The sequence below is a fragment of the Gobio gobio genome, assembly GCF_949357685.1.
Source record: "Gobio gobio genome assembly, chromosome: 11".
Taxonomy (NCBI): Eukaryota; Metazoa; Chordata; class Actinopteri; order Cypriniformes; family Gobionidae; genus Gobio; species Gobio gobio.
In genome coordinates, this window is record NC_137104.1 from 55,662,370 (window position 1) to 55,680,532 (window position 18,163).

At 36.6% G+C, this 18,163-nt stretch overlaps 1 protein-coding gene across 1 annotated transcript in view; it reads right to left on the reverse strand.

Annotated features, from left to right (window-relative positions):
- LOC307133528 (sodium-dependent neutral amino acid transporter B(0)AT1-like) overlaps positions 1 to 18,163 on the reverse strand; it is a gene marked incomplete at both ends in the record, with an annotated part of 35,169 nt that overhangs the window by 9,818 nt on the left and 7,188 nt on the right. Inside the window, 4 exons of the mRNA XM_079828608.1 lie at positions 6,443 to 6,553; positions 16,705 to 16,886; positions 16,983 to 17,120; positions 17,192 to 17,332. Coding sequence (XP_079684734.1) covers positions 6,443 to 6,553; positions 16,705 to 16,886; positions 16,983 to 17,120; positions 17,192 to 17,332 — 572 coding nt within the window. The remainder of the gene's footprint in view (positions 1 to 6,442; positions 6,554 to 16,704; positions 16,887 to 16,982; positions 17,121 to 17,191; positions 17,333 to 18,163) is intronic.

Genomic DNA, 18,163 nt, shown 5'->3' on the forward strand with positions numbered 1-18,163 from the left:
GATTCGGATCGCGTGTCAAACCGTCAAACTGCTGAAATTTGGCGATTCAAACTGCTGAATCGACTCGCTGATTCATAACGCTTCGAAGCTTCATGAGGCCGTGTTTTGAAATCGTCATCACTATATAAGTCGTTATTTAGGGGTTTTTTTTGCGCACAGAAACTATTCTCGTCTTCATAAAGTTATTGTAGAACCACTGTAGTGAGATGGACTTTGTAACTTTAGTCTTTAGTGTCTTTTAAGGGTCTTGAGAGTGTAAAGTTGAGCCAGTGGAGGCCTTTCAGAGCATCAGATTTACACTAAAATATCTTCATTTGTGTCTGAAGATGAACGGAGGTCTTACGGGTGTCGAACGACATGAGGGTAAGTAATTAATGACAGAATTTTCATTTTTGGGTGAACTAACCCTTTAAATATTGACAAAATATGAGAAGGCCTAAATCCAGGTAAATAACAATACACAATAAATAACACAGTCTCTGTGGAGCTGGAGAAATGTGCTCGATAAAAGGAAATCAATGATGAATAGAAGAGGGCCCAGGACCGAGCCCTGGGGAACACCAGCGGTGACTTTAGAGGATTTTCAGCAAGTTGAACTGACTGCGACCAGAGATATATGATCTAAAACAAGACGGGGATTGCCGGTAATCCCAGCGGAAGCTAACCTGAGTATATAATGTGAGATGGCATCGAAGGCCACACACTGATCAAGAAGTTCGGTAAATAAACCAGAGTCGGCTGCCAGCGATAGGCCGATGGTGATGTGAACAAGAGCAGTCTCTGTGCTTTAGTGCCAGATCAAAATTGGTCAAACAATGCATTGTCCAAGAGATGGACCTGAGCTACTACACTTTTTGAAAAATTTTAGGATTAAATGGCAAATTAGAAATCAGTCGAAAGATATCAAAATTGGACGGATCCGCCCTGGTTTCTTAAGTATGGGATTAATAACAGCAGATTTAAGAGATGGAGGAACAAGGCCAGAAACAAGTGAGGAATGAGCCATTTTAGTTATCCACAAGTTTGAAGGACAGGCGATCTGACCAATCACATCGCCGAAACTGCCGTTTTGTCCGACAAAGCAGTCAGGAGAGTTAGTAGATTAACATCGGTGATGTGAACTTGGAAAACGGTCTGCAGGTGAAACTTTTAGTTTCTTTTAGTGTTCATTCATGTTTATTTCGTGCTTATCAATGAACTAGATTCAGAAATGATCGGTTCACGAGCCGCTTTAACTGAGGCGCTACAGTGATCACCACACATTAAAGAGCCACAAAGCACTATTTGTGGTTTACATTTCTTTAAAAAATTACAATTTCAAAGTTGAGACTTTGTTTCATATCAAGAGTAACCTGCTCTGTCCTGTCTGTCGGTGTGTTGTCAGTGTCCTCTTTGCTCCGCGATGTATTTTCTCTACGTGAGAATGTCTGTGTGTGTGTGTGTGTGTGTGTGTGTGTGTGTGTGTGGTGTGAGAGCGCCATGGCTTGTCGGACATAGCAACAGTAACTAAAGGGGGCAGGTCTTTGTGAACGGTCAATTAAGATAAGCTTTAATAACTGTCACCGTCCCACTGGTGGGACGCCTGGCACTCTTTTTTTGATCACCTTTGTTTTGTATCATATATTTTAGTAATTATCATAAATTAGGTGTCATTCGAAAGCTTACGGACTCAAAATTCATCCTGTGTAAACGGTTTTGAAATCGGATGTTGCGTTCCCATGGAAATGGTACTCTAAATTCTCCTCCCCCTAGTGGGCGGTGTCATGTTTCATATTACATTTATTTGAACTACTTTATAATCAAAATCTTTTGCAATCTTGACAAAACACATATCGTCGGAAAGTCTCAAGGGTCCATATTTGGGGACTGTTTTGTGATGGAAGGGATATTTGAACAGAAATTTACAGGAAAATGCATCAAAAAACAATCAATGGAATTTGAATGCCAACCGGTGGCTGTTTGTGGTACAGCGCCCTAAACAACATCTCATGGGAACTTCAATTTTTGTGATATCAACTTCAAATTTGGAACACAACTTGGTTAGACATATGGCTCTGATTTCATAGTAATTTTATAGTAAAACATTTTTGTAAAATATATATTTTATATGAAATAAAAAATATTTAGTACAGTATTTTTTATTTACAGTAAATTTACACTTCCATAACTTTTTCATACTTTCATATTTTGAATTGCTTTCACTTCAGCAATAATCTGTCGAGTGTCTGCTTTAAAACAAGACCAAACTCTATATTCCAAAGCTTTCTGGAATTACAGCCCTTTAAGTTTGGATAGGGCATTTTCATGTGTATTCTCAAAAAGGGGGGTGACAGTTAAAGGGTTAACTCCGTGAGGAGGGTCGAGAGGACAGGTTTTCCGGATCAAAGTACAGACAGAGCGTGAAGGCACACGAGAAACTGAGGGAATCACAACCGGAATTATTTCAATATAATTAAATAATTGGAGAATATTTTCAATCTTATGCTGTGTTCACACCGAACGCGAATTGAGCGTCAAATTCGCTTCTATCGCGTCTAGTTGGACACTTGAACATTTTTAATCCATTTGCTTGTCCAAAGCGAACGTTTGAAGCGAAATAGCTCCGTATGACTGTTCACTGCCAATATCAGTCGTTCCTCCATGTTGAATGAGTGACTCTGGGCGGGCCTGCCCCCATTTATCACGTCACTTCATCACGTGACCGCAGCAAGCAGGCTCCTGATTGGTTAATGTGGCACGAATGGACGCAAAAGTTAATATTTTTCAACTCGGGCGTCAGACGCGAATTCGCTTCAAACTAATAATATCAAGACACTCAGTTTGCCTCTTTGAATGAGGCAAAATCACGTCCATCAGGCTGATCGTGTCCATCGCGCCACATTGACTTAACATGGACATCACTCGCTCCAGACGCGCTATTCGCGCTCGGTGTGAACGCAGCAGATTAAAAAAAAGTCAAAAGTATTGCATAGTATATTTTTTGTTATAGTTTTTAAGATTTCTACCAAGTTTTAAGTTTTTGTAATTTTGCTGTCTATTTTTGTCCTTTGTATTAGTTGTTTATGTTTATGTTATGTTTATTAGTTGTTTTCTTTTTTAATATTTACAGTTTTATTTTAGTTTGTTATTTTTGCGTTTTTGTTTTTAATAGTTCTTTATATTTTTTATACATTTTATTTTCGTTTTTTTGTATTTATTTGAGTTATTTCTACATAGTTTGCATACGTTGTTATTTTTATAAGTTATTGTTTTTATATTCTACATAGTTGTGTTCATGTTTATTTTAGTTGTAGTTTTTTAGCATCAAGTTAAACTTAATGAAAATGTGAAATGTTAGTTAATATTTTTTTAATATTTCTACATAGTTTTTGGTAATTTTGCTGTCTATTTTTGTCCTTTGTATTAGTTGTTTATGTTTATGTTTGTTATGTTTATTAGTTGTTTTCTTTTTTAATATTTCTATACAGTTTTATTTTAGTTTGTTATTTTTGCGTTTTTGTTTTTAATAGTTCTTTATATTTTTTATACATTTTATTTTCGTTTTTTTGTATTTATTTGAGTTATTTCTACATAGTTTGCATACGTTGTTATTTTTATTAGTTATTGTTTTTTATATTCTACATAGTTGTGTTCATGTTTATTTTAGTTGTAGTTTTTTAGCATCAAGTTAAACTTAATGAAAATGTAAAATGTTAGTTAATATTTTTTTAATATTTCTACATAGTTTTTGGTAATTTTGCTGTCTATTTTTGTCCTTTGTATTAGTTGTTTATGTTTATGTTTGTTATGTTTATTAGTTGTTTTCTTTTTTAATATTTCTATACAGTTTTATTTTAGTTTGTTATTTTTGCGTTTTTGTTTTTAATAGTTCTTTATATTTTTTATACATTTTATTTTCGTTTTTTTGTATTTATTTGAGTTATTTCTACATAGTTTGCATACGTTGTTATTTTTATTAGTTATTGTTTTTTATATTCTACATAGTTGTGTTCATGTTTATTTTAGTTGTAGTTTTTTAGCATCAAGTTAAACTTAATGAAAATGTAAAATGTTAGTTAATATTTTTTTAATATTTCTACATAGTTTTTGGTAATTTTGCTGTCTATTTTTGTCCTTTGTATTAGTTGTTTATGTTTATGTTTGTTATGTTTATTAGTTGTTTTCTTTTTTAATATTTCTATACAGTTTTATTTTAGTTTGTTACTTTTGCGTTTTTGTTTTTCATAGTTCTTTATATTTTTTATACATTTTATTTTCTTTTTTTGTATTTATTTTAGTTATTTCTACATAGTTTGCATACGTTGTTATTTTTATAAGTTATTGTTTTATATTCTACATAGTTGTGTTCATGTTTATTTTAGTTGTAGTTTTTTAGCATCAAGTTAAACTTAATGAAAATTTAAAATGTTAGTTAATATTTTTTTAATATTTCTACATAGTTTTTGGTAATTTTGCTGTCTATTTTTGTCCTTTGTATTAGTTGTTTATGTTTATGTTTGTTATGTTTATTAGTTGTTTTCTTTTTTAATATTTACAGTTTTATTTTAGTTTGTTATTTTTGCGTTTTTGTTTTTAATAGTTCTTTATATTTTTTATACATTTTATTTTCGTTTTTTTGTATTTATTTGAGTTATTTCTACATAGTTTGCATACGTTGTTATTTTTATAAGTTATTGTTTTTATATTCTACATAGTTGTGTTCATGTTTATTTTAGTTGTAGTTTTTTAGCATCAAGTTAAACTTAATGAAAATGTGAAATGTTAGTTAATATTTTTTTAATATTTCTACATAGTTTTTGGTAATTTTGCTGTCTATTTTTGTCCTTTGTATTAGTTGTTTATGTTTATGTTTGTTATGTTTATTAGTTGTTTTCTTTTTTAATATTTCTATACAGTTTTATTTTAGTTTGTTATTTTTGCGTTTTTGTTTTTAATAGTTCTTTATATTTTTTATACATTTTATTTTCGTTTTTTTGTATTTATTTGAGTTATTTCTACATAGTTTGCATACGTTGTTATTTTTATTAGTTATTGTTTTTTATATTCTACATAGTTGTGTTCATGTTTATTTTAGTTGTAGTTTTTTAGCATCAAGTTAAACTTAATGAAAATGTAAAATGTTAGTTAATATTTTTTTAATATTTCTACATAGTTTTTGGTAATTTTGCTGTCTATTTTTGTCCTTTGTATTAGTTGTTTATGTTTATGTTTGTTATGTTTATTAGTTGTTTTCTTTTTTAATATTTCTATACAGTTTTATTTTAGTTTGTTATTTTTGCGTTTTTGTTTTTAATAGTTCTTTATATTTTTTATACATTTTATTTTCGTTTTTTTGTATTTATTTGAGTTATTTCTACATAGTTTGCATACGTTGTTATTTTTATTAGTTATTGTTTTTTATATTCTACATAGTTGTGTTCATGTTTATTTTAGTTGTAGTTTTTTAGCATCAAGTTAAACTTAATGAAAATGTAAAATGTTAGTTAATATTTTTTTAATATTTCTACATAGTTTTTGGTAATTTTGCTGTCTATTTTTGTCCTTTGTATTAGTTGTTTATGTTTATGTTTGTTATGTTTATTAGTTGTTTTCTTTTTTAATATTTCTATACAGTTTTATTTTAGTTTGTTACTTTTGCGTTTTTGTTTTTCATAGTTCTTTATATTTTTTATACATTTTATTTTCTTTTTTTGTATTTATTTTAGTTATTTCTACATAGTTTGCATACGTTGTTATTTTTATAAGTTATTGTTTTATATTCTACATAGTTGTGTTCATGTTTATTTTAGTTGTAGTTTTTTAGCATCAAGTTAAACTTAATGAAAATTTAAAATGTTAGTTAATATTTTTTTAATATTTCTACATAGTTTTTGGTAATTTTGCTGTCTATTTTTGTCCTTTGTATTAGTTGTTTATGTTTATGTTTGTTATGTTTATTAGTTGTTTTCTTTTTTAATATTTCTATTTCTACATAGTTTTTGGTAATTTTGTTGTGTTTTTGACTTTTTATTAGTTATTGTTTTTACATGTTTTCTACATAGTTCTATTCATTTTTATTTTATTTATTTAAAAAAATTATCAAGTTAAACTAAATGAAAATAGAAACTAGCTACAAAATGTTACATAGCTAAATAATTTATTTTAGTTCAGATTTATTTAATTTCAAGTAACCAAAGTAAACAACGACACTAAACAATGACTAAATACTTAACTGACTTAACCAAAAAGTGTATAAAGAAAGAAGCACAATTTTAAGTAAAGTAAAAGAGTGTAAATTTTGATTTCAGGATGATCTGGACAGCTGTATCCAGTGTGAAAGAGCAGCCTGGAGGATAATAAACATCTGTATTTCTGCAGGAAAGAGTGGATCTGCATGACTTCATCATGTCTGCTGTTTTCCTCACAACTGAGCTGAGTGTAGAGGGTCAAGGGTCAAACTCACGTCTGGCGTGAAGAGGAACTTGATTCCGCTCACAGAGCCTTTGAGGGTCAGTCCTCTGATGAGGAAGATGGTCAGCACCAGGTATGGCAGGGTGGAGGTGATGTACACGGCCTGAGGAGACACACACACACTCAATATCTCAACAGAGTCCTTCACCTAATCTCATGCTCTTTAAAATCACTCTCATCATGCTTTATTATCACCAAAAATATACCAAATCTTTTCATCAGCTTATTTTCTTTCAATTCGTACAATTGAGACATTGTCATAATTCTGACATTCAAAGTACAAATTGATATTCAACATCATAATTGACATACTAAGTCATAATTATGGCATAAGTCAAATTGACAACATTCAAAGTCAAAATTGACAAAAGTCATATTACATATGAAGTCCTAATTCTGACATTCAAAGTCAAAATTATGATATTCAGCAACTTAAGTCATAATTATAGCATAAAGTCACAATTGACATGTCGAAATTGACATTCAAATTTATAATTGACGTACTAAATTATGACAAAAAGTTGACAGTCAAAATTATGACAAAAAGTTGAAATTATGAGGTAAAAAGTCACAATTACATACTTTGACAAAGTCAAAATTATAACATTCAACGTCATATGACATTCAAAGTCATAATTGATGTATCATAATTATGACATACTAAGTCAAAATTGACAAAAGTCATAATTATGACATAAAAAAGTTGACCTTGTGACAAAAAAAGAGTCAGTTATTACATATGAAGTCCTAATTCTGACATTCAAAGTCAAAATTATGATATTCAGCAACTTAAGTCATAATTATAGCATAAAGTCACAATTGACATGTCGAAATTGACATTCAAATTTATAATTGACGTACTAAATTATTACAAAAAGTTGACAGTCAAAATTATGACAAAAAGTTGAAATTATGAGGTAAAAAGTCACAATTACATACTTTGACAAAGTCAAAATTATAACATTCAACGTCATATGACATTCAAAGTCATAATTGATGTAACATAATTATGACATACTAAGTCAAAATTGACAAAAGTCATAATTATGACATAAAAAAGTTGACCTTGTGACAAAAAAAGAGTCAATTATTACATATGAAGTCCTAATTCTGACATTCAAAGTCAAAATTATGATATTCAGCAACTTAAGTCATAATTATAGCATAAAGTCACAATTGATATGTCGAAATTGACATTCAAATTTATAATTGACGTACTAAATTATTACAAAAAGTTGACAGTCAAAATTATGACAAAAAGTTGACAGTCAAAATTATGACAAAAAGTTGAAATTATGAGGTAAAAAGTCACAATTACATACTTTGACAAAGTCAAAATTATAACATATGACATTCAAAATCATAATTGATGCATCATAATTATGACATACTAAGTCAAAATTGACAAAAGTCATAATTATGACATAAAAAAGTTGACCTTGTGACAAAAAAAGAGTCAATTATTACATATGAAGTCCTAATTCTGACATTCAAAGTCAAAATTATGATATTCAACATCACAATTATAACATACTAAGCATAAACCTAACCCTATAGCATAAAGTCGAAACTGACATTCAAATTCATTATTGACATGCTCAATTATGACATAAAACATTGAAATTATGAGGTAAAAAGTCACAATTACATACTTTTACCTGTCCAAAGTATTTGTTGAATTCATTACTCATTTAAATTTCATGTATTAATGAAAAATGCTTTTTTGACAATGCAATTTTTCTAAACAATGCAATTTTGGCGTCAAATACGACCGGAAAAATTCCCTTCCTTTTCCAACAGTTGCTTCCTGTAATTTAGCAGAAAAGTGTGTGTTATAAATGATGCTATTCCCATCATTAGTGTTGTTCGGTATGTTTACAGCAGCAGCAGAATCACACTGCCCTTTGTGCTCTTTATATAGGAGTGTAAAACGTGTGCTGCCATTCTATCAGTTTCCTCGGATTATCACTTTTATGAGTTTTTCTTGTAGTGTTGGTCAAAACTAGCCGTCTGTGCGTTAGCTAATGCTTAACCCGAGCCGCCACACCCATATCTGTCCTCAGATTAACCTCAGGATATCATGTCTCTCACTGCTCATGTGTTCCTCAGGGTTAGCAATTCACTCAGATCCGTAAACACGGGTTAATGTTCGCATATATTTACAAGGTTATTGTTATGTTGCTGTGTCCGTCCCCTAATAAATAACATAATAAATCATCTTTTTATGACTCTAGTTCATACATTTATCACAGCGTGTTGTTCAGGGTTTGACACCAACAATTCCCATTCACAATTAAACCTGTGGAATGTTCCTTAATATTTGTTTTGCTACGAAATTATGACATAAAAAATGTAATTGAGAGATAAAGTCAATTATTACATACGAGACATTAATTATTCATTATCACAATTGAGACATTATGTGACATTCAACATCATAATTGACATACTAAGTCATAATTATGGCATACAAAGCCAAAGTTGTAACATTCAAAGTCAAAATTATGACATTCTTAAAAAGTTGACCTTGTGACAAAAAAGTCAATTATTATCAAAGTCAAAATTATGACATAAAATGTTATGACATAAGCCATAATTGTCAAAATGACATGTCGAAACTGACATTCAAATTCATAAGTGACATACTAAGTCATAATTATGGCATAAAAAGTTGACCTTGTGACAAAAAGGGCAATTATTATCAAAGTCAAAATTGACATACTAAGTCTTAATTATGGCATAAAAAGTCAAAGTTATAACATTCAAAGTCAAAATTATGGCATTCTAAGTCAAATTGAAAGTCATAATTTTTACATAAAAAGTTGACCTTGTGACAAAGTCAATTATTATCAAAGACAAAATTATGAAATGCAACATTATAATTATGACATACTAAGTCAAAATTATGAGATAAAAAGTTATGACATAGGTCATATGAATTATAGCATTATAGCAAATTATAGCAAAAATGACATGCGTTCCAATTCATAATTGACATACTATTTGACCTTGTGACAAAAAAGTCAATTATTACAGATTAAGTCCTAATTCTGACATCCTAATGATATTCAACCTCATAATTATGACATTGAAATTATGAGGTAAAAAGTCACAATTACATCCTTTGACAGTCAAAGTTATAGCATTCAACGTCTTATGACATTGTCATAATAATGACATAAAAAGTTGACCTTGTGACAAAAAAGTCAATTATTATCTATGCAACATCATAATTATGACATACTAAGTCAAACTTATTACATATTAAATTAAGTTTAACTTATGAGGTAAAAACTAAGTCACAATTACATACTTTGACAGTCAAAATTATGACAAAAAGTTGACCTTGACAAAAAAGTCAATTATTACATATTAAGTCCTAATTCTAACATTCAAAGTCAAAATTATGATATTCAACATCATAATTATGCCATAAGTCATTCAAATTCATAATAGACACTAAATTGACAAAAAGTAAAAATTATGAGGTAAAAAGTCACAATTACATACTTTGACAGTCAAAATTATGACATTCAAAGTCATAATTGACACGTCACGTGAGTTCATAACTGACATACTAAGTCAAAATTATGACAAAAAATTACAATTATGAAGTTAAAAGTCACAATTACATCCTTTGACAGTCAAAATTATAACATTCAATGTCTTATGACATTCAAAGTCAGAATTATGACAAAAGTTGACCTTGTGACAAAAAAGTCTATTATTATCTATGCAACATCATAATTATGACATACTTAGTCAAACTTATAACAGTTGAAATTATGAGGTAAAAAGTCACAATTACATACTTTGACAGTCAAAATTATGACATTCAACGTCTTATGACATACAAAGTCATAATTGACACACGTCACGTAAGTTCATAACTGACCCACTATGTCAAAATGATGACAAAAAGTTGACATTGAGATTGAAAATTGAACGTCTTATGACATTCAAAGTCATAATTAATGCATCATAATTATGACATACTAAGTCAAAATTGACAAAAATCATAATTGACAAAAAGCTGACCTTGACAAAAAAGTCAATTATTATACATTAAGTCCTAATTCTGACATTCAAAGTCTAAATTATGATATTCAACATCATAATTATGACATAAGTCATTCAAATTCATAATAGACATACTAAATTGACAAAAAGTTACAATTATTAGGTAAAAAGTCACAATTACATACTTTGACAGTCAAAATTATGACATTCAAAGTCATAATTGACATTGAGATTGAAAATTGAACGTCTTATGACATTCAAAGTCTTAATTAATGCATCATAATTATGACATACTAAGTCAAAATTGACAAAAATCATAATTGACAAAAAGTTGACCTTGTGACAAAAAAGTCAATTATTACATTTTAAGTCCTAATTCTGACATTCAGTCAAAATTATGATATTGAACATCATAATTATGACATAAAGGCATAATTATAGCAAAAAGTCAAAAATGACATGCGTTCCAATTCATACTAATTAAAATTATGTCATACTAAGTCAAAATTATGACAAAAAATTAAAATTATGAAGTTAAGTCACAATTACATCCTTTGACAGTCAAAATTATAACATTCAATGTCTTATGACATTCAAAGTCAGAATTATGACAAAAAGTTGACCTTGTGACAAAAAAGTCTATTATTATCTATGCAACATCATAATTATGACATACTAAGTCAAACTTATTACATAAAAAGTTTAAATCATGAGGTAAAAAGTCACAATTACATCCTTTGACAGTCAAAATTATGACATTCAACGTCTTATGACATTCAAAGTCATAATTGACACACGTCACGTAAGTTCATAACTGACCCACTAAGTCAAAATTATGACAAAAAGTTGACATTGAGATAAAAAATTGAACGTCTTATGACATTCAAAGTCATAATTAATGCATCATAATTATGGCATACTAAGTCAAAATTGACAAAAATCATAATTGACAAAAAGTTGACCTTGACAAAAAAGTCAATTATTATACATTAAGTCCTAATTCTGACATTCAAAGTCTAAATTATGATATTCAACATCATAATTATGACATAGTCGTACTTATAGCATAAAGTCAAAAATGACATGCGTTCCAATTCATAATTGACATACTAAGTCAAAATTATGACAAAAAATTAAAATTGTGAAGTTAAAAGTCACAATTACATCCTTTGACAGTCAAAATTATAACATTCAATGTCTTATGACATTCAAAGTCAGAATTATGAGATAGAAGTCCAGATTATAAGATAAATACTGATTGTTGATAATAGGTAAATTATGATGTATTTCCAAATCTTTTATTCTCTGCAAAACACACAAAACGGATGTGTAGTTTAGTATGTAATGCGAGTCTCTGGGGTAAACCCATGAGCCCCAGTGATTCCCCGGCCAGTCCTGCAGGTGTGGAGCAGAAGTGTAAGCTCTACCTTCCCTGTGTGGAGCAGAAGTGTTAGCTCTACCTTCCCCGTGTGGAGCAGAAGTATTAGCTCTACCTTCCCTGTGTGGAGCAGAAGTGTTAGCTCTACCTTCCCTGTGTGGAGCAGAAGTGTAAGCTCTACCTTCCCTGTGTGGAGCAGAAGTGTAAGCTCTACCTTCCCTGTGTGGAGCAGAAGTATTAGCTCTACCTTCCCTGTGTGGAGCAGAAGTGTTAGCTCTACCTTCCCCGTGTGGAGCAGAAGTATTAGCTCTACCTTCCCTGTGTGGAGCAGAAGTGTTAGCTCTACCTTCCCTGTGTGGAGCAGAAGTATTAGCTCTACCTTCCCTGTGTGGAGCAGAAGTGTTAGCTCTACCTTCCCTGTGTGGAGCAGAAGTGTTAGCTCTACCTTCCCTGTGTGGAGCAGAAGTATTAGCTCTACCTTCCCTGTGTGGAGCAGAAGTGTTAGCTCTACCTTCCCTGTGTGGAGCAGAAGTATTAGCTCTACCTTCCCTGTGTGGAGCAGAAGTGTTAGCTCTACCTTCCCTGTGTGGAGCAGAAGTGTTAGCTCTACCTTCCCCGTGTGGAGCAGAAGTATTAGCTCTACCTTCCCTGTGTGGAGCAGAAGTGTTAGCTCTACCTTCCCTGTGTGGAGCAGAAGTATTAGCTCTACCTTCCCTGTGTGGAGCAGAAGTGTTAGCTCTACCTTCCCTGTGTGGAGCAGAAGTATTAGCTCTACCTTCCCTGTGTGGAGCAGAAGTGTTAGCTCTACCTTCCCTGTGTGGAGCAGAAGTATTAGCTCTACCTTCCCTGTGTGGAGCAGAAGTGTTAGCTCTACCTTCCCTGTGTGGAGCAGAAGTGTAAGCTCTACCTTCCCTGTGTGGAGCAGAAGTGTAAGCTCTACCTTCCCTGTGTGGAGCAGAAGTATTAGCTCTACCTTCCCTGTGTGGAGCAGAAGTGTTAGCTCTACCTTCCCCGTGTGGAGCAGAAGTATTAGCTCTACCTTCCCTGTGTGGAGCAGAAGTGTTAGCTCTACCTTCCCTGTGTGGAGCAGAAGTATTAGCTCTACCTTCCCTGTGTGGAGCAGAAGTGTTAGCTCTACCTTCCCTGTGTGGAGCAGAAGTGTTAGCTCTACCTTCCCTGTGTGGAGCAGAAGTATTAGCTCTACCTTCCCTGTGTGGAGCAGAAGTGTTAGCTCTACCTTCCCTGTGTGGAGCAGAAGTATTAGCTCTACCTTCCCTGTGTGGAGCAGAAGTGTTAGCTCTACCTTCCCTGTGTGGAGCAGAAGTGTTAGCTCTACCTTCCCCGTGTGGAGCAGAAGTATTAGCTCTACCTTCCCTGTGTGGAGCAGAAGTGTTAGCTCTACCTTCCCTGTGTGGAGCAGAAGTATTAGCTCTACCTTCCCTGTGTGGAGCAGAAGTGTTAGCTCTACCTTCCCTGTGTGGAGCAGAAGTATTAGCTCTACCTTCCCTGTGTGGAGCAGAAGTGTTAGCTCTACCTTCCCTGTGTGGAGCAGAAGTATTAGCTCTACCTTCCCTGTGTGGAGCAGAAGTATTAGCTCTACCTTCCCTGTGTGGAGCAGAAGTGTTAGCTCTACCTTCCCTGTGTGGAGCAGAAGTATTAGCTCTACCTTCCCTGTGTGGAGCAGAAGTGTTAGCTCTACCTTCCCTGTGTGGAGCAGAAGTGTTAGCTCTACCTTCCCTGTGTGGAGCAGAAGTATTAGCTCTACCTTCCCTGTGTGGAGCAGAAGTGTTAGCGCTGTACCTTCCCTGTGTGGAGCAGAAGTGTTAGCTCTACCTTCCCTGTGTGGAGCAGAAGTGTTAGCTCTACCTTCCCCGTGTGGAGCAGAAGTGTTAGCTCTACCTTCCCTGTGTGGAGCAGAAGTGTTAGCTCTACCTTCCCTGTGTGGAGCAGAAGTGTTAGCTCTACCTTCCCCGTGTGGAGCAGAAGTGTTAGCTCTACCTTCCCTGTGTGGAGCAGAAGTGTTAGCTCTACCTTCCCCGTGTGGAGCAGAAGTGTTAGCTCTACCTTCCCTGTGTGGAGCAGAAGTGTTAGCTCTACCTTCCCTGTGTGGAGCAGAAGTGTTAGCTCTACCTTCCCTGTGTGGAGCAGAAGTGTTAGCTCTACCTTCCCTGTGTGGAGCAGAAGTGTTAGCTCTACCTTCCCCGTGTGGAGCAGAAGTGTTAGCTCTACCTTCCCTGTGTGGAGCAGAAGTATTAGCTCTACCTTCCCTGTGTGGAGCAGAAGTATTAGCTCTACCTTCCCTGTGTGGAGCAGAAGTGTTAGCTCTACCTTCCCTGTGTGGAGCAGAAGTGTTAGCTCTACCTTCCCTGTGTGGAGCAGAAGTGTTAGCTCTACCTTCCCTGTGTGGAGCAGAAGTATTAGCTCTACCTTCCCTGTGTGGAGCAGAAGTGTTAGCTCTACCTTCCCTGTGTGGAGCAGAAGTGTTAGCTCTACCTTCCCTGTGTGGAGCAGAAGTGTTAGCTCTACCTTCCCTGTGTGGAGCAGAAGTGTTAGCTCTACCTTCCCTGTGTGGAGCAGAAGTGTTAGCTCTACCTTCCCTGTGTGGAGCAGAAGTGTTAGCTCTACCTTCCCTGTGTGGAGCAGAAGTATTAGCTCTACCTTCCCTGTGTGGAGCAGAAGTGTTAGCTCTACCTTCCCTGTGTGGAGCAGAAGTGTTAGCTCTACCTTCCCTGTGTGGAGCAGAAGTGTTAGCTCTACCTTCCCCGTGTGGAGCAGAAGTGTTAGCTCTACCTTCCCTGTGTGGAGCAGAAGTGTTAGCTCTACCTTCCCTGTGTGGAGCAGAAGTGTTAGCTCTACCTTCCCTGTGTGGAGCAGAAGTGTTAGCTCTACCTTCCCTGTGTGGAGCAGAAGTGTTAGCTCTACCTTCCCTGTGTGGAGCAAAAGTGTTAGCTCTACCTTCCCTGTGTGGAGCAGAAGTGTTAGCTCTACCTTCCCCGTGTGGAGCAGAAGTGTTAGCTCTACCTTCCCTGTGTGGAGCAGAAGTGTTAGCTCTACCTTCCCTGTGTGGAGCAGAAGTGTTAGCTCTACCTTCCCTGTGTGGAGCAGAAGTGTTAGCTCTACCTTCCCTGTGTGGAGCAGAAGTATTAGCTCTACCTTCCCTGTGTGGAGCAGAAGTGTTAGCTCTACCTTCCCTGTGTGGAGCAGAAGTGTTAGCTCTACCTTCCCTGTGTGGAGCAGAAGTGTTAGCTCTACCTTCCCCGTGTGGAGCAGAAGTGTTAGCTCTACCTTCCCCGTGTGGAGCAGAAGTGTTAGCTCTACCTTCCCCGTGTGGAGCAGAAGTGTTAGCTCTACCTTCCCTGTGTGGAGCAGAAGTATTAGCTCTACCTTCCCTGTGTGGAGCAGAAGTATTAGCTCTACCTTCCCTGTGTGGAGCAGAAGTGTTAGCTCTACCTTCCCTGTGTGGAGCAGAAGTGTTAGCTCTACCTTCCCTGTGTGGAGCAGAAGTGTTAGCTCTACCTTCCCTGTGTGGAGCAGAAGTGTTAGCTCTACCTTCCCTGTGTGGAGCAGAAGTGTTAGCTCTACCTTCCCTGTGTGGAGCAGAAGTGTTAGCTCTACCTTCCCTGTGTGGAGCAGAAGTGTTAGCTCTACCTTCCCCGTGTGGAGCAGAAGTGTTAGCGCTGTACCTTCCCTGTGTGGAGCAGAAGTATTAGCTCTACCTTCCCTGTGTGGAGCAGAAGTGTTAGCTCTACCTTCCCTGTGTGGAGCAGAAGTGTTAGCGCTGTACCTTCCCTGTGTGGAGCAGAAGTGTTAGCTCTACCTTCCCTGTGTGGAGCAGAAGTGTTAGCTCTACCTTCCCTGTGTGGAGCAGAAGTGTTAGCTCTACCTTCCCTGTGTGGAGCAGAAGTATTAGCTCTACCTTCCCTGTGTGGAGCAGAAGTGTTAGCTCTACCTTCCCCGTGTGGAGCAGAAGTGTTAGCGCTGTACCTTCCCTGTGTGGAGCAGAAGTGTTAGCTCTACCTTCCCTGTGTGGAGCAAAAGTGTTAGCTCTACCTTCCCTGTGTGGAGCAGAAGTGTTAGCTCTACCTTCCCTGTGTGGAGCAGAAGTGTTAGCGCTGTACCTTCCCTGTGTGGAGCAGAAGTGTTAGCGCTGTACCTTCCCTGTGTGGAGCAGAAGTGTTAGCGCTGTACCTTCCCTGTGTGGAGCAGAAGTGTTAGCTCTACCTTCCCTGTGTGGAGCAGAAGTGTTAGCGCTGTACCTTCCCTGTGTGGAGCAGAAGTGTTAGCTCTACCTTCCCTGTGTGGAGCAGAAGTGTTAGCGCTGTACCTTCCCTGTGTGGAGCAGAAGTGTTAGCTCTACCTTCCCTGTGTGGAGCAGAAGTGTTAGCGCTGTACCTTCCCTGTGTGGAGCAGAAGTGTTAGCTCTACCTTCCCTGTGTGGAGCAAAAGTGTTAGCTCTACCTTCCTTGTGTGGAGCAAAAGTGTTAGCTCTACCTTCCCTGTGTGGAGCAGAAGTGTAAGCTCTACCTTCCCTGTGTGGAGCAAAAGTGTTAGCTCTACCTTCCCTGTGTGGAGCAAAAGTGTTAGCTCTACCTTCCCCGTGTGGAGCAGAAGTGTTAGCTCTACCTTCCCCGTGTGGAGCAGAAGTGTTAGCTCTACCTTCCCTGTGTGGAGCAGAAGTGTTAGCTCTACCTTCCCTGTGTGGAGCAGAAGTGTTAGCTCTACCTTCCCTGTGTGGAGCAGAAGTGTTAGCTCTACCTTCCCTGTGTGGAGCAGAAGTGTTAGCTCTACCTTCCCTGTGTGGAGCAGAAGTGTTAGCTCTACCTTCCCTGTGTGGAGCAGAAGTGTTAGCGCTGTACCTTCCCCGTGGTCTCGATGCCTCTGATACAGCAGACCCAGAGCAGTGTCCAGGCACAGAACAGACACAAGACGATCCACCACTGCAGCCCGCCGGACGTCCCGATCACCGGCGTCGTGTTGAGCGTCTCCCTGTACCAGAAATAATCCACCGGAGAGCTGCGCTCACACTCAGACACGAACCCTGCTCACACACACACACACACACACAGGCCATTGCTTTTTATCTGACAGGTGTTCGTGGTCAGCTGATGTCACAGTGTATCCCGATGCTCCATACCTGTTCGGTTCTCATTGACGGGACACTGACTCCAGGGTAAAGGGTCCTGGAAGGAGTTGAAGAAGTACCACATGACCCAGGCGATGATGGTGTTGTAGTACATGCCCACCATGAAGGACACCAGCATGGAGGCGATGCCTGAGGGGGAGAGCCAGTGTTTAAGGCCTGCTCGTGGGCTAGCTGACATGTGGACCTGTTTGAACACTCACCAACTCCAGTGAGATACGGGTTGATGGATCTCCAGCAGCCCACGCTGCCCTTCCTCAGTCTCTGTCCGATGGCGAACTCCAGGTGCAGGAGCGGGATTCCCTCCAGGACCAGCAGGATCAGGAACGGGATCATAAACGCTCCTGGAAAACGGTCGGTGAGATCATTTATTTTCAGCAACAAACTCCCATTTAATCATTTTATGGCACACAATTATCCGTCGAGGTTGTTGTTAAGTTGCTTCCTTTTCTTCCTCTTCCTCCGCTCTTAAGTCTATGGCTGTTTACAGGAAAGTTATGAAATTTGGCACACTGATAGAGGACTGGCCAAACATTAACTCCATCAGTTTTGGAGTCTCTAACTCAATCCCTCTAGCGCCACCACCTGTCCAAAATTTGACTTGCGTTTCTGCCAATAACTTTTGAACGTAATGCTGCGTTCACACCAAACGCGAATAGAGTGTCAAAATCGCATCTAGTTGGACGCTTGAACATTTTGAATCCATTCCCACAGTGAATTGGACGCGTGTATAAATCGAGCGTTTGAAGTGAAATAGACGCGCGTTCAAGCGCTCCAGGAGAAATATGTCATAAAACACCTCTGTCTCTTTTCATTTTCATTAAAAATATATTAAACATTAATAGCCACACACATGTGGTCCAGGAAACGCCTACATTATCTTCACTGCATGAGTATTTAAATATCCTAAAATATAAAGTTATGAAACTTCTCTTTGCCCTCAGTCAAAACAATTTGCCAGGGAACAAATGATGATTCATGAGAGCAAAGCTCGGCCGGTAGATCCACACAAGATGAATTATATCTGATGTTTAATAACCACAGAGACATCAGAGCCAGCAGCAGACGGCAGAAGGACTGGCCGAGGAAAGGCTGCTCTCTCTGGGGTTAATGAGCACTGAGCACCCGGTGATCGTCTGGACCTCACAACTCCAAAAACACAAGATTATTTTATT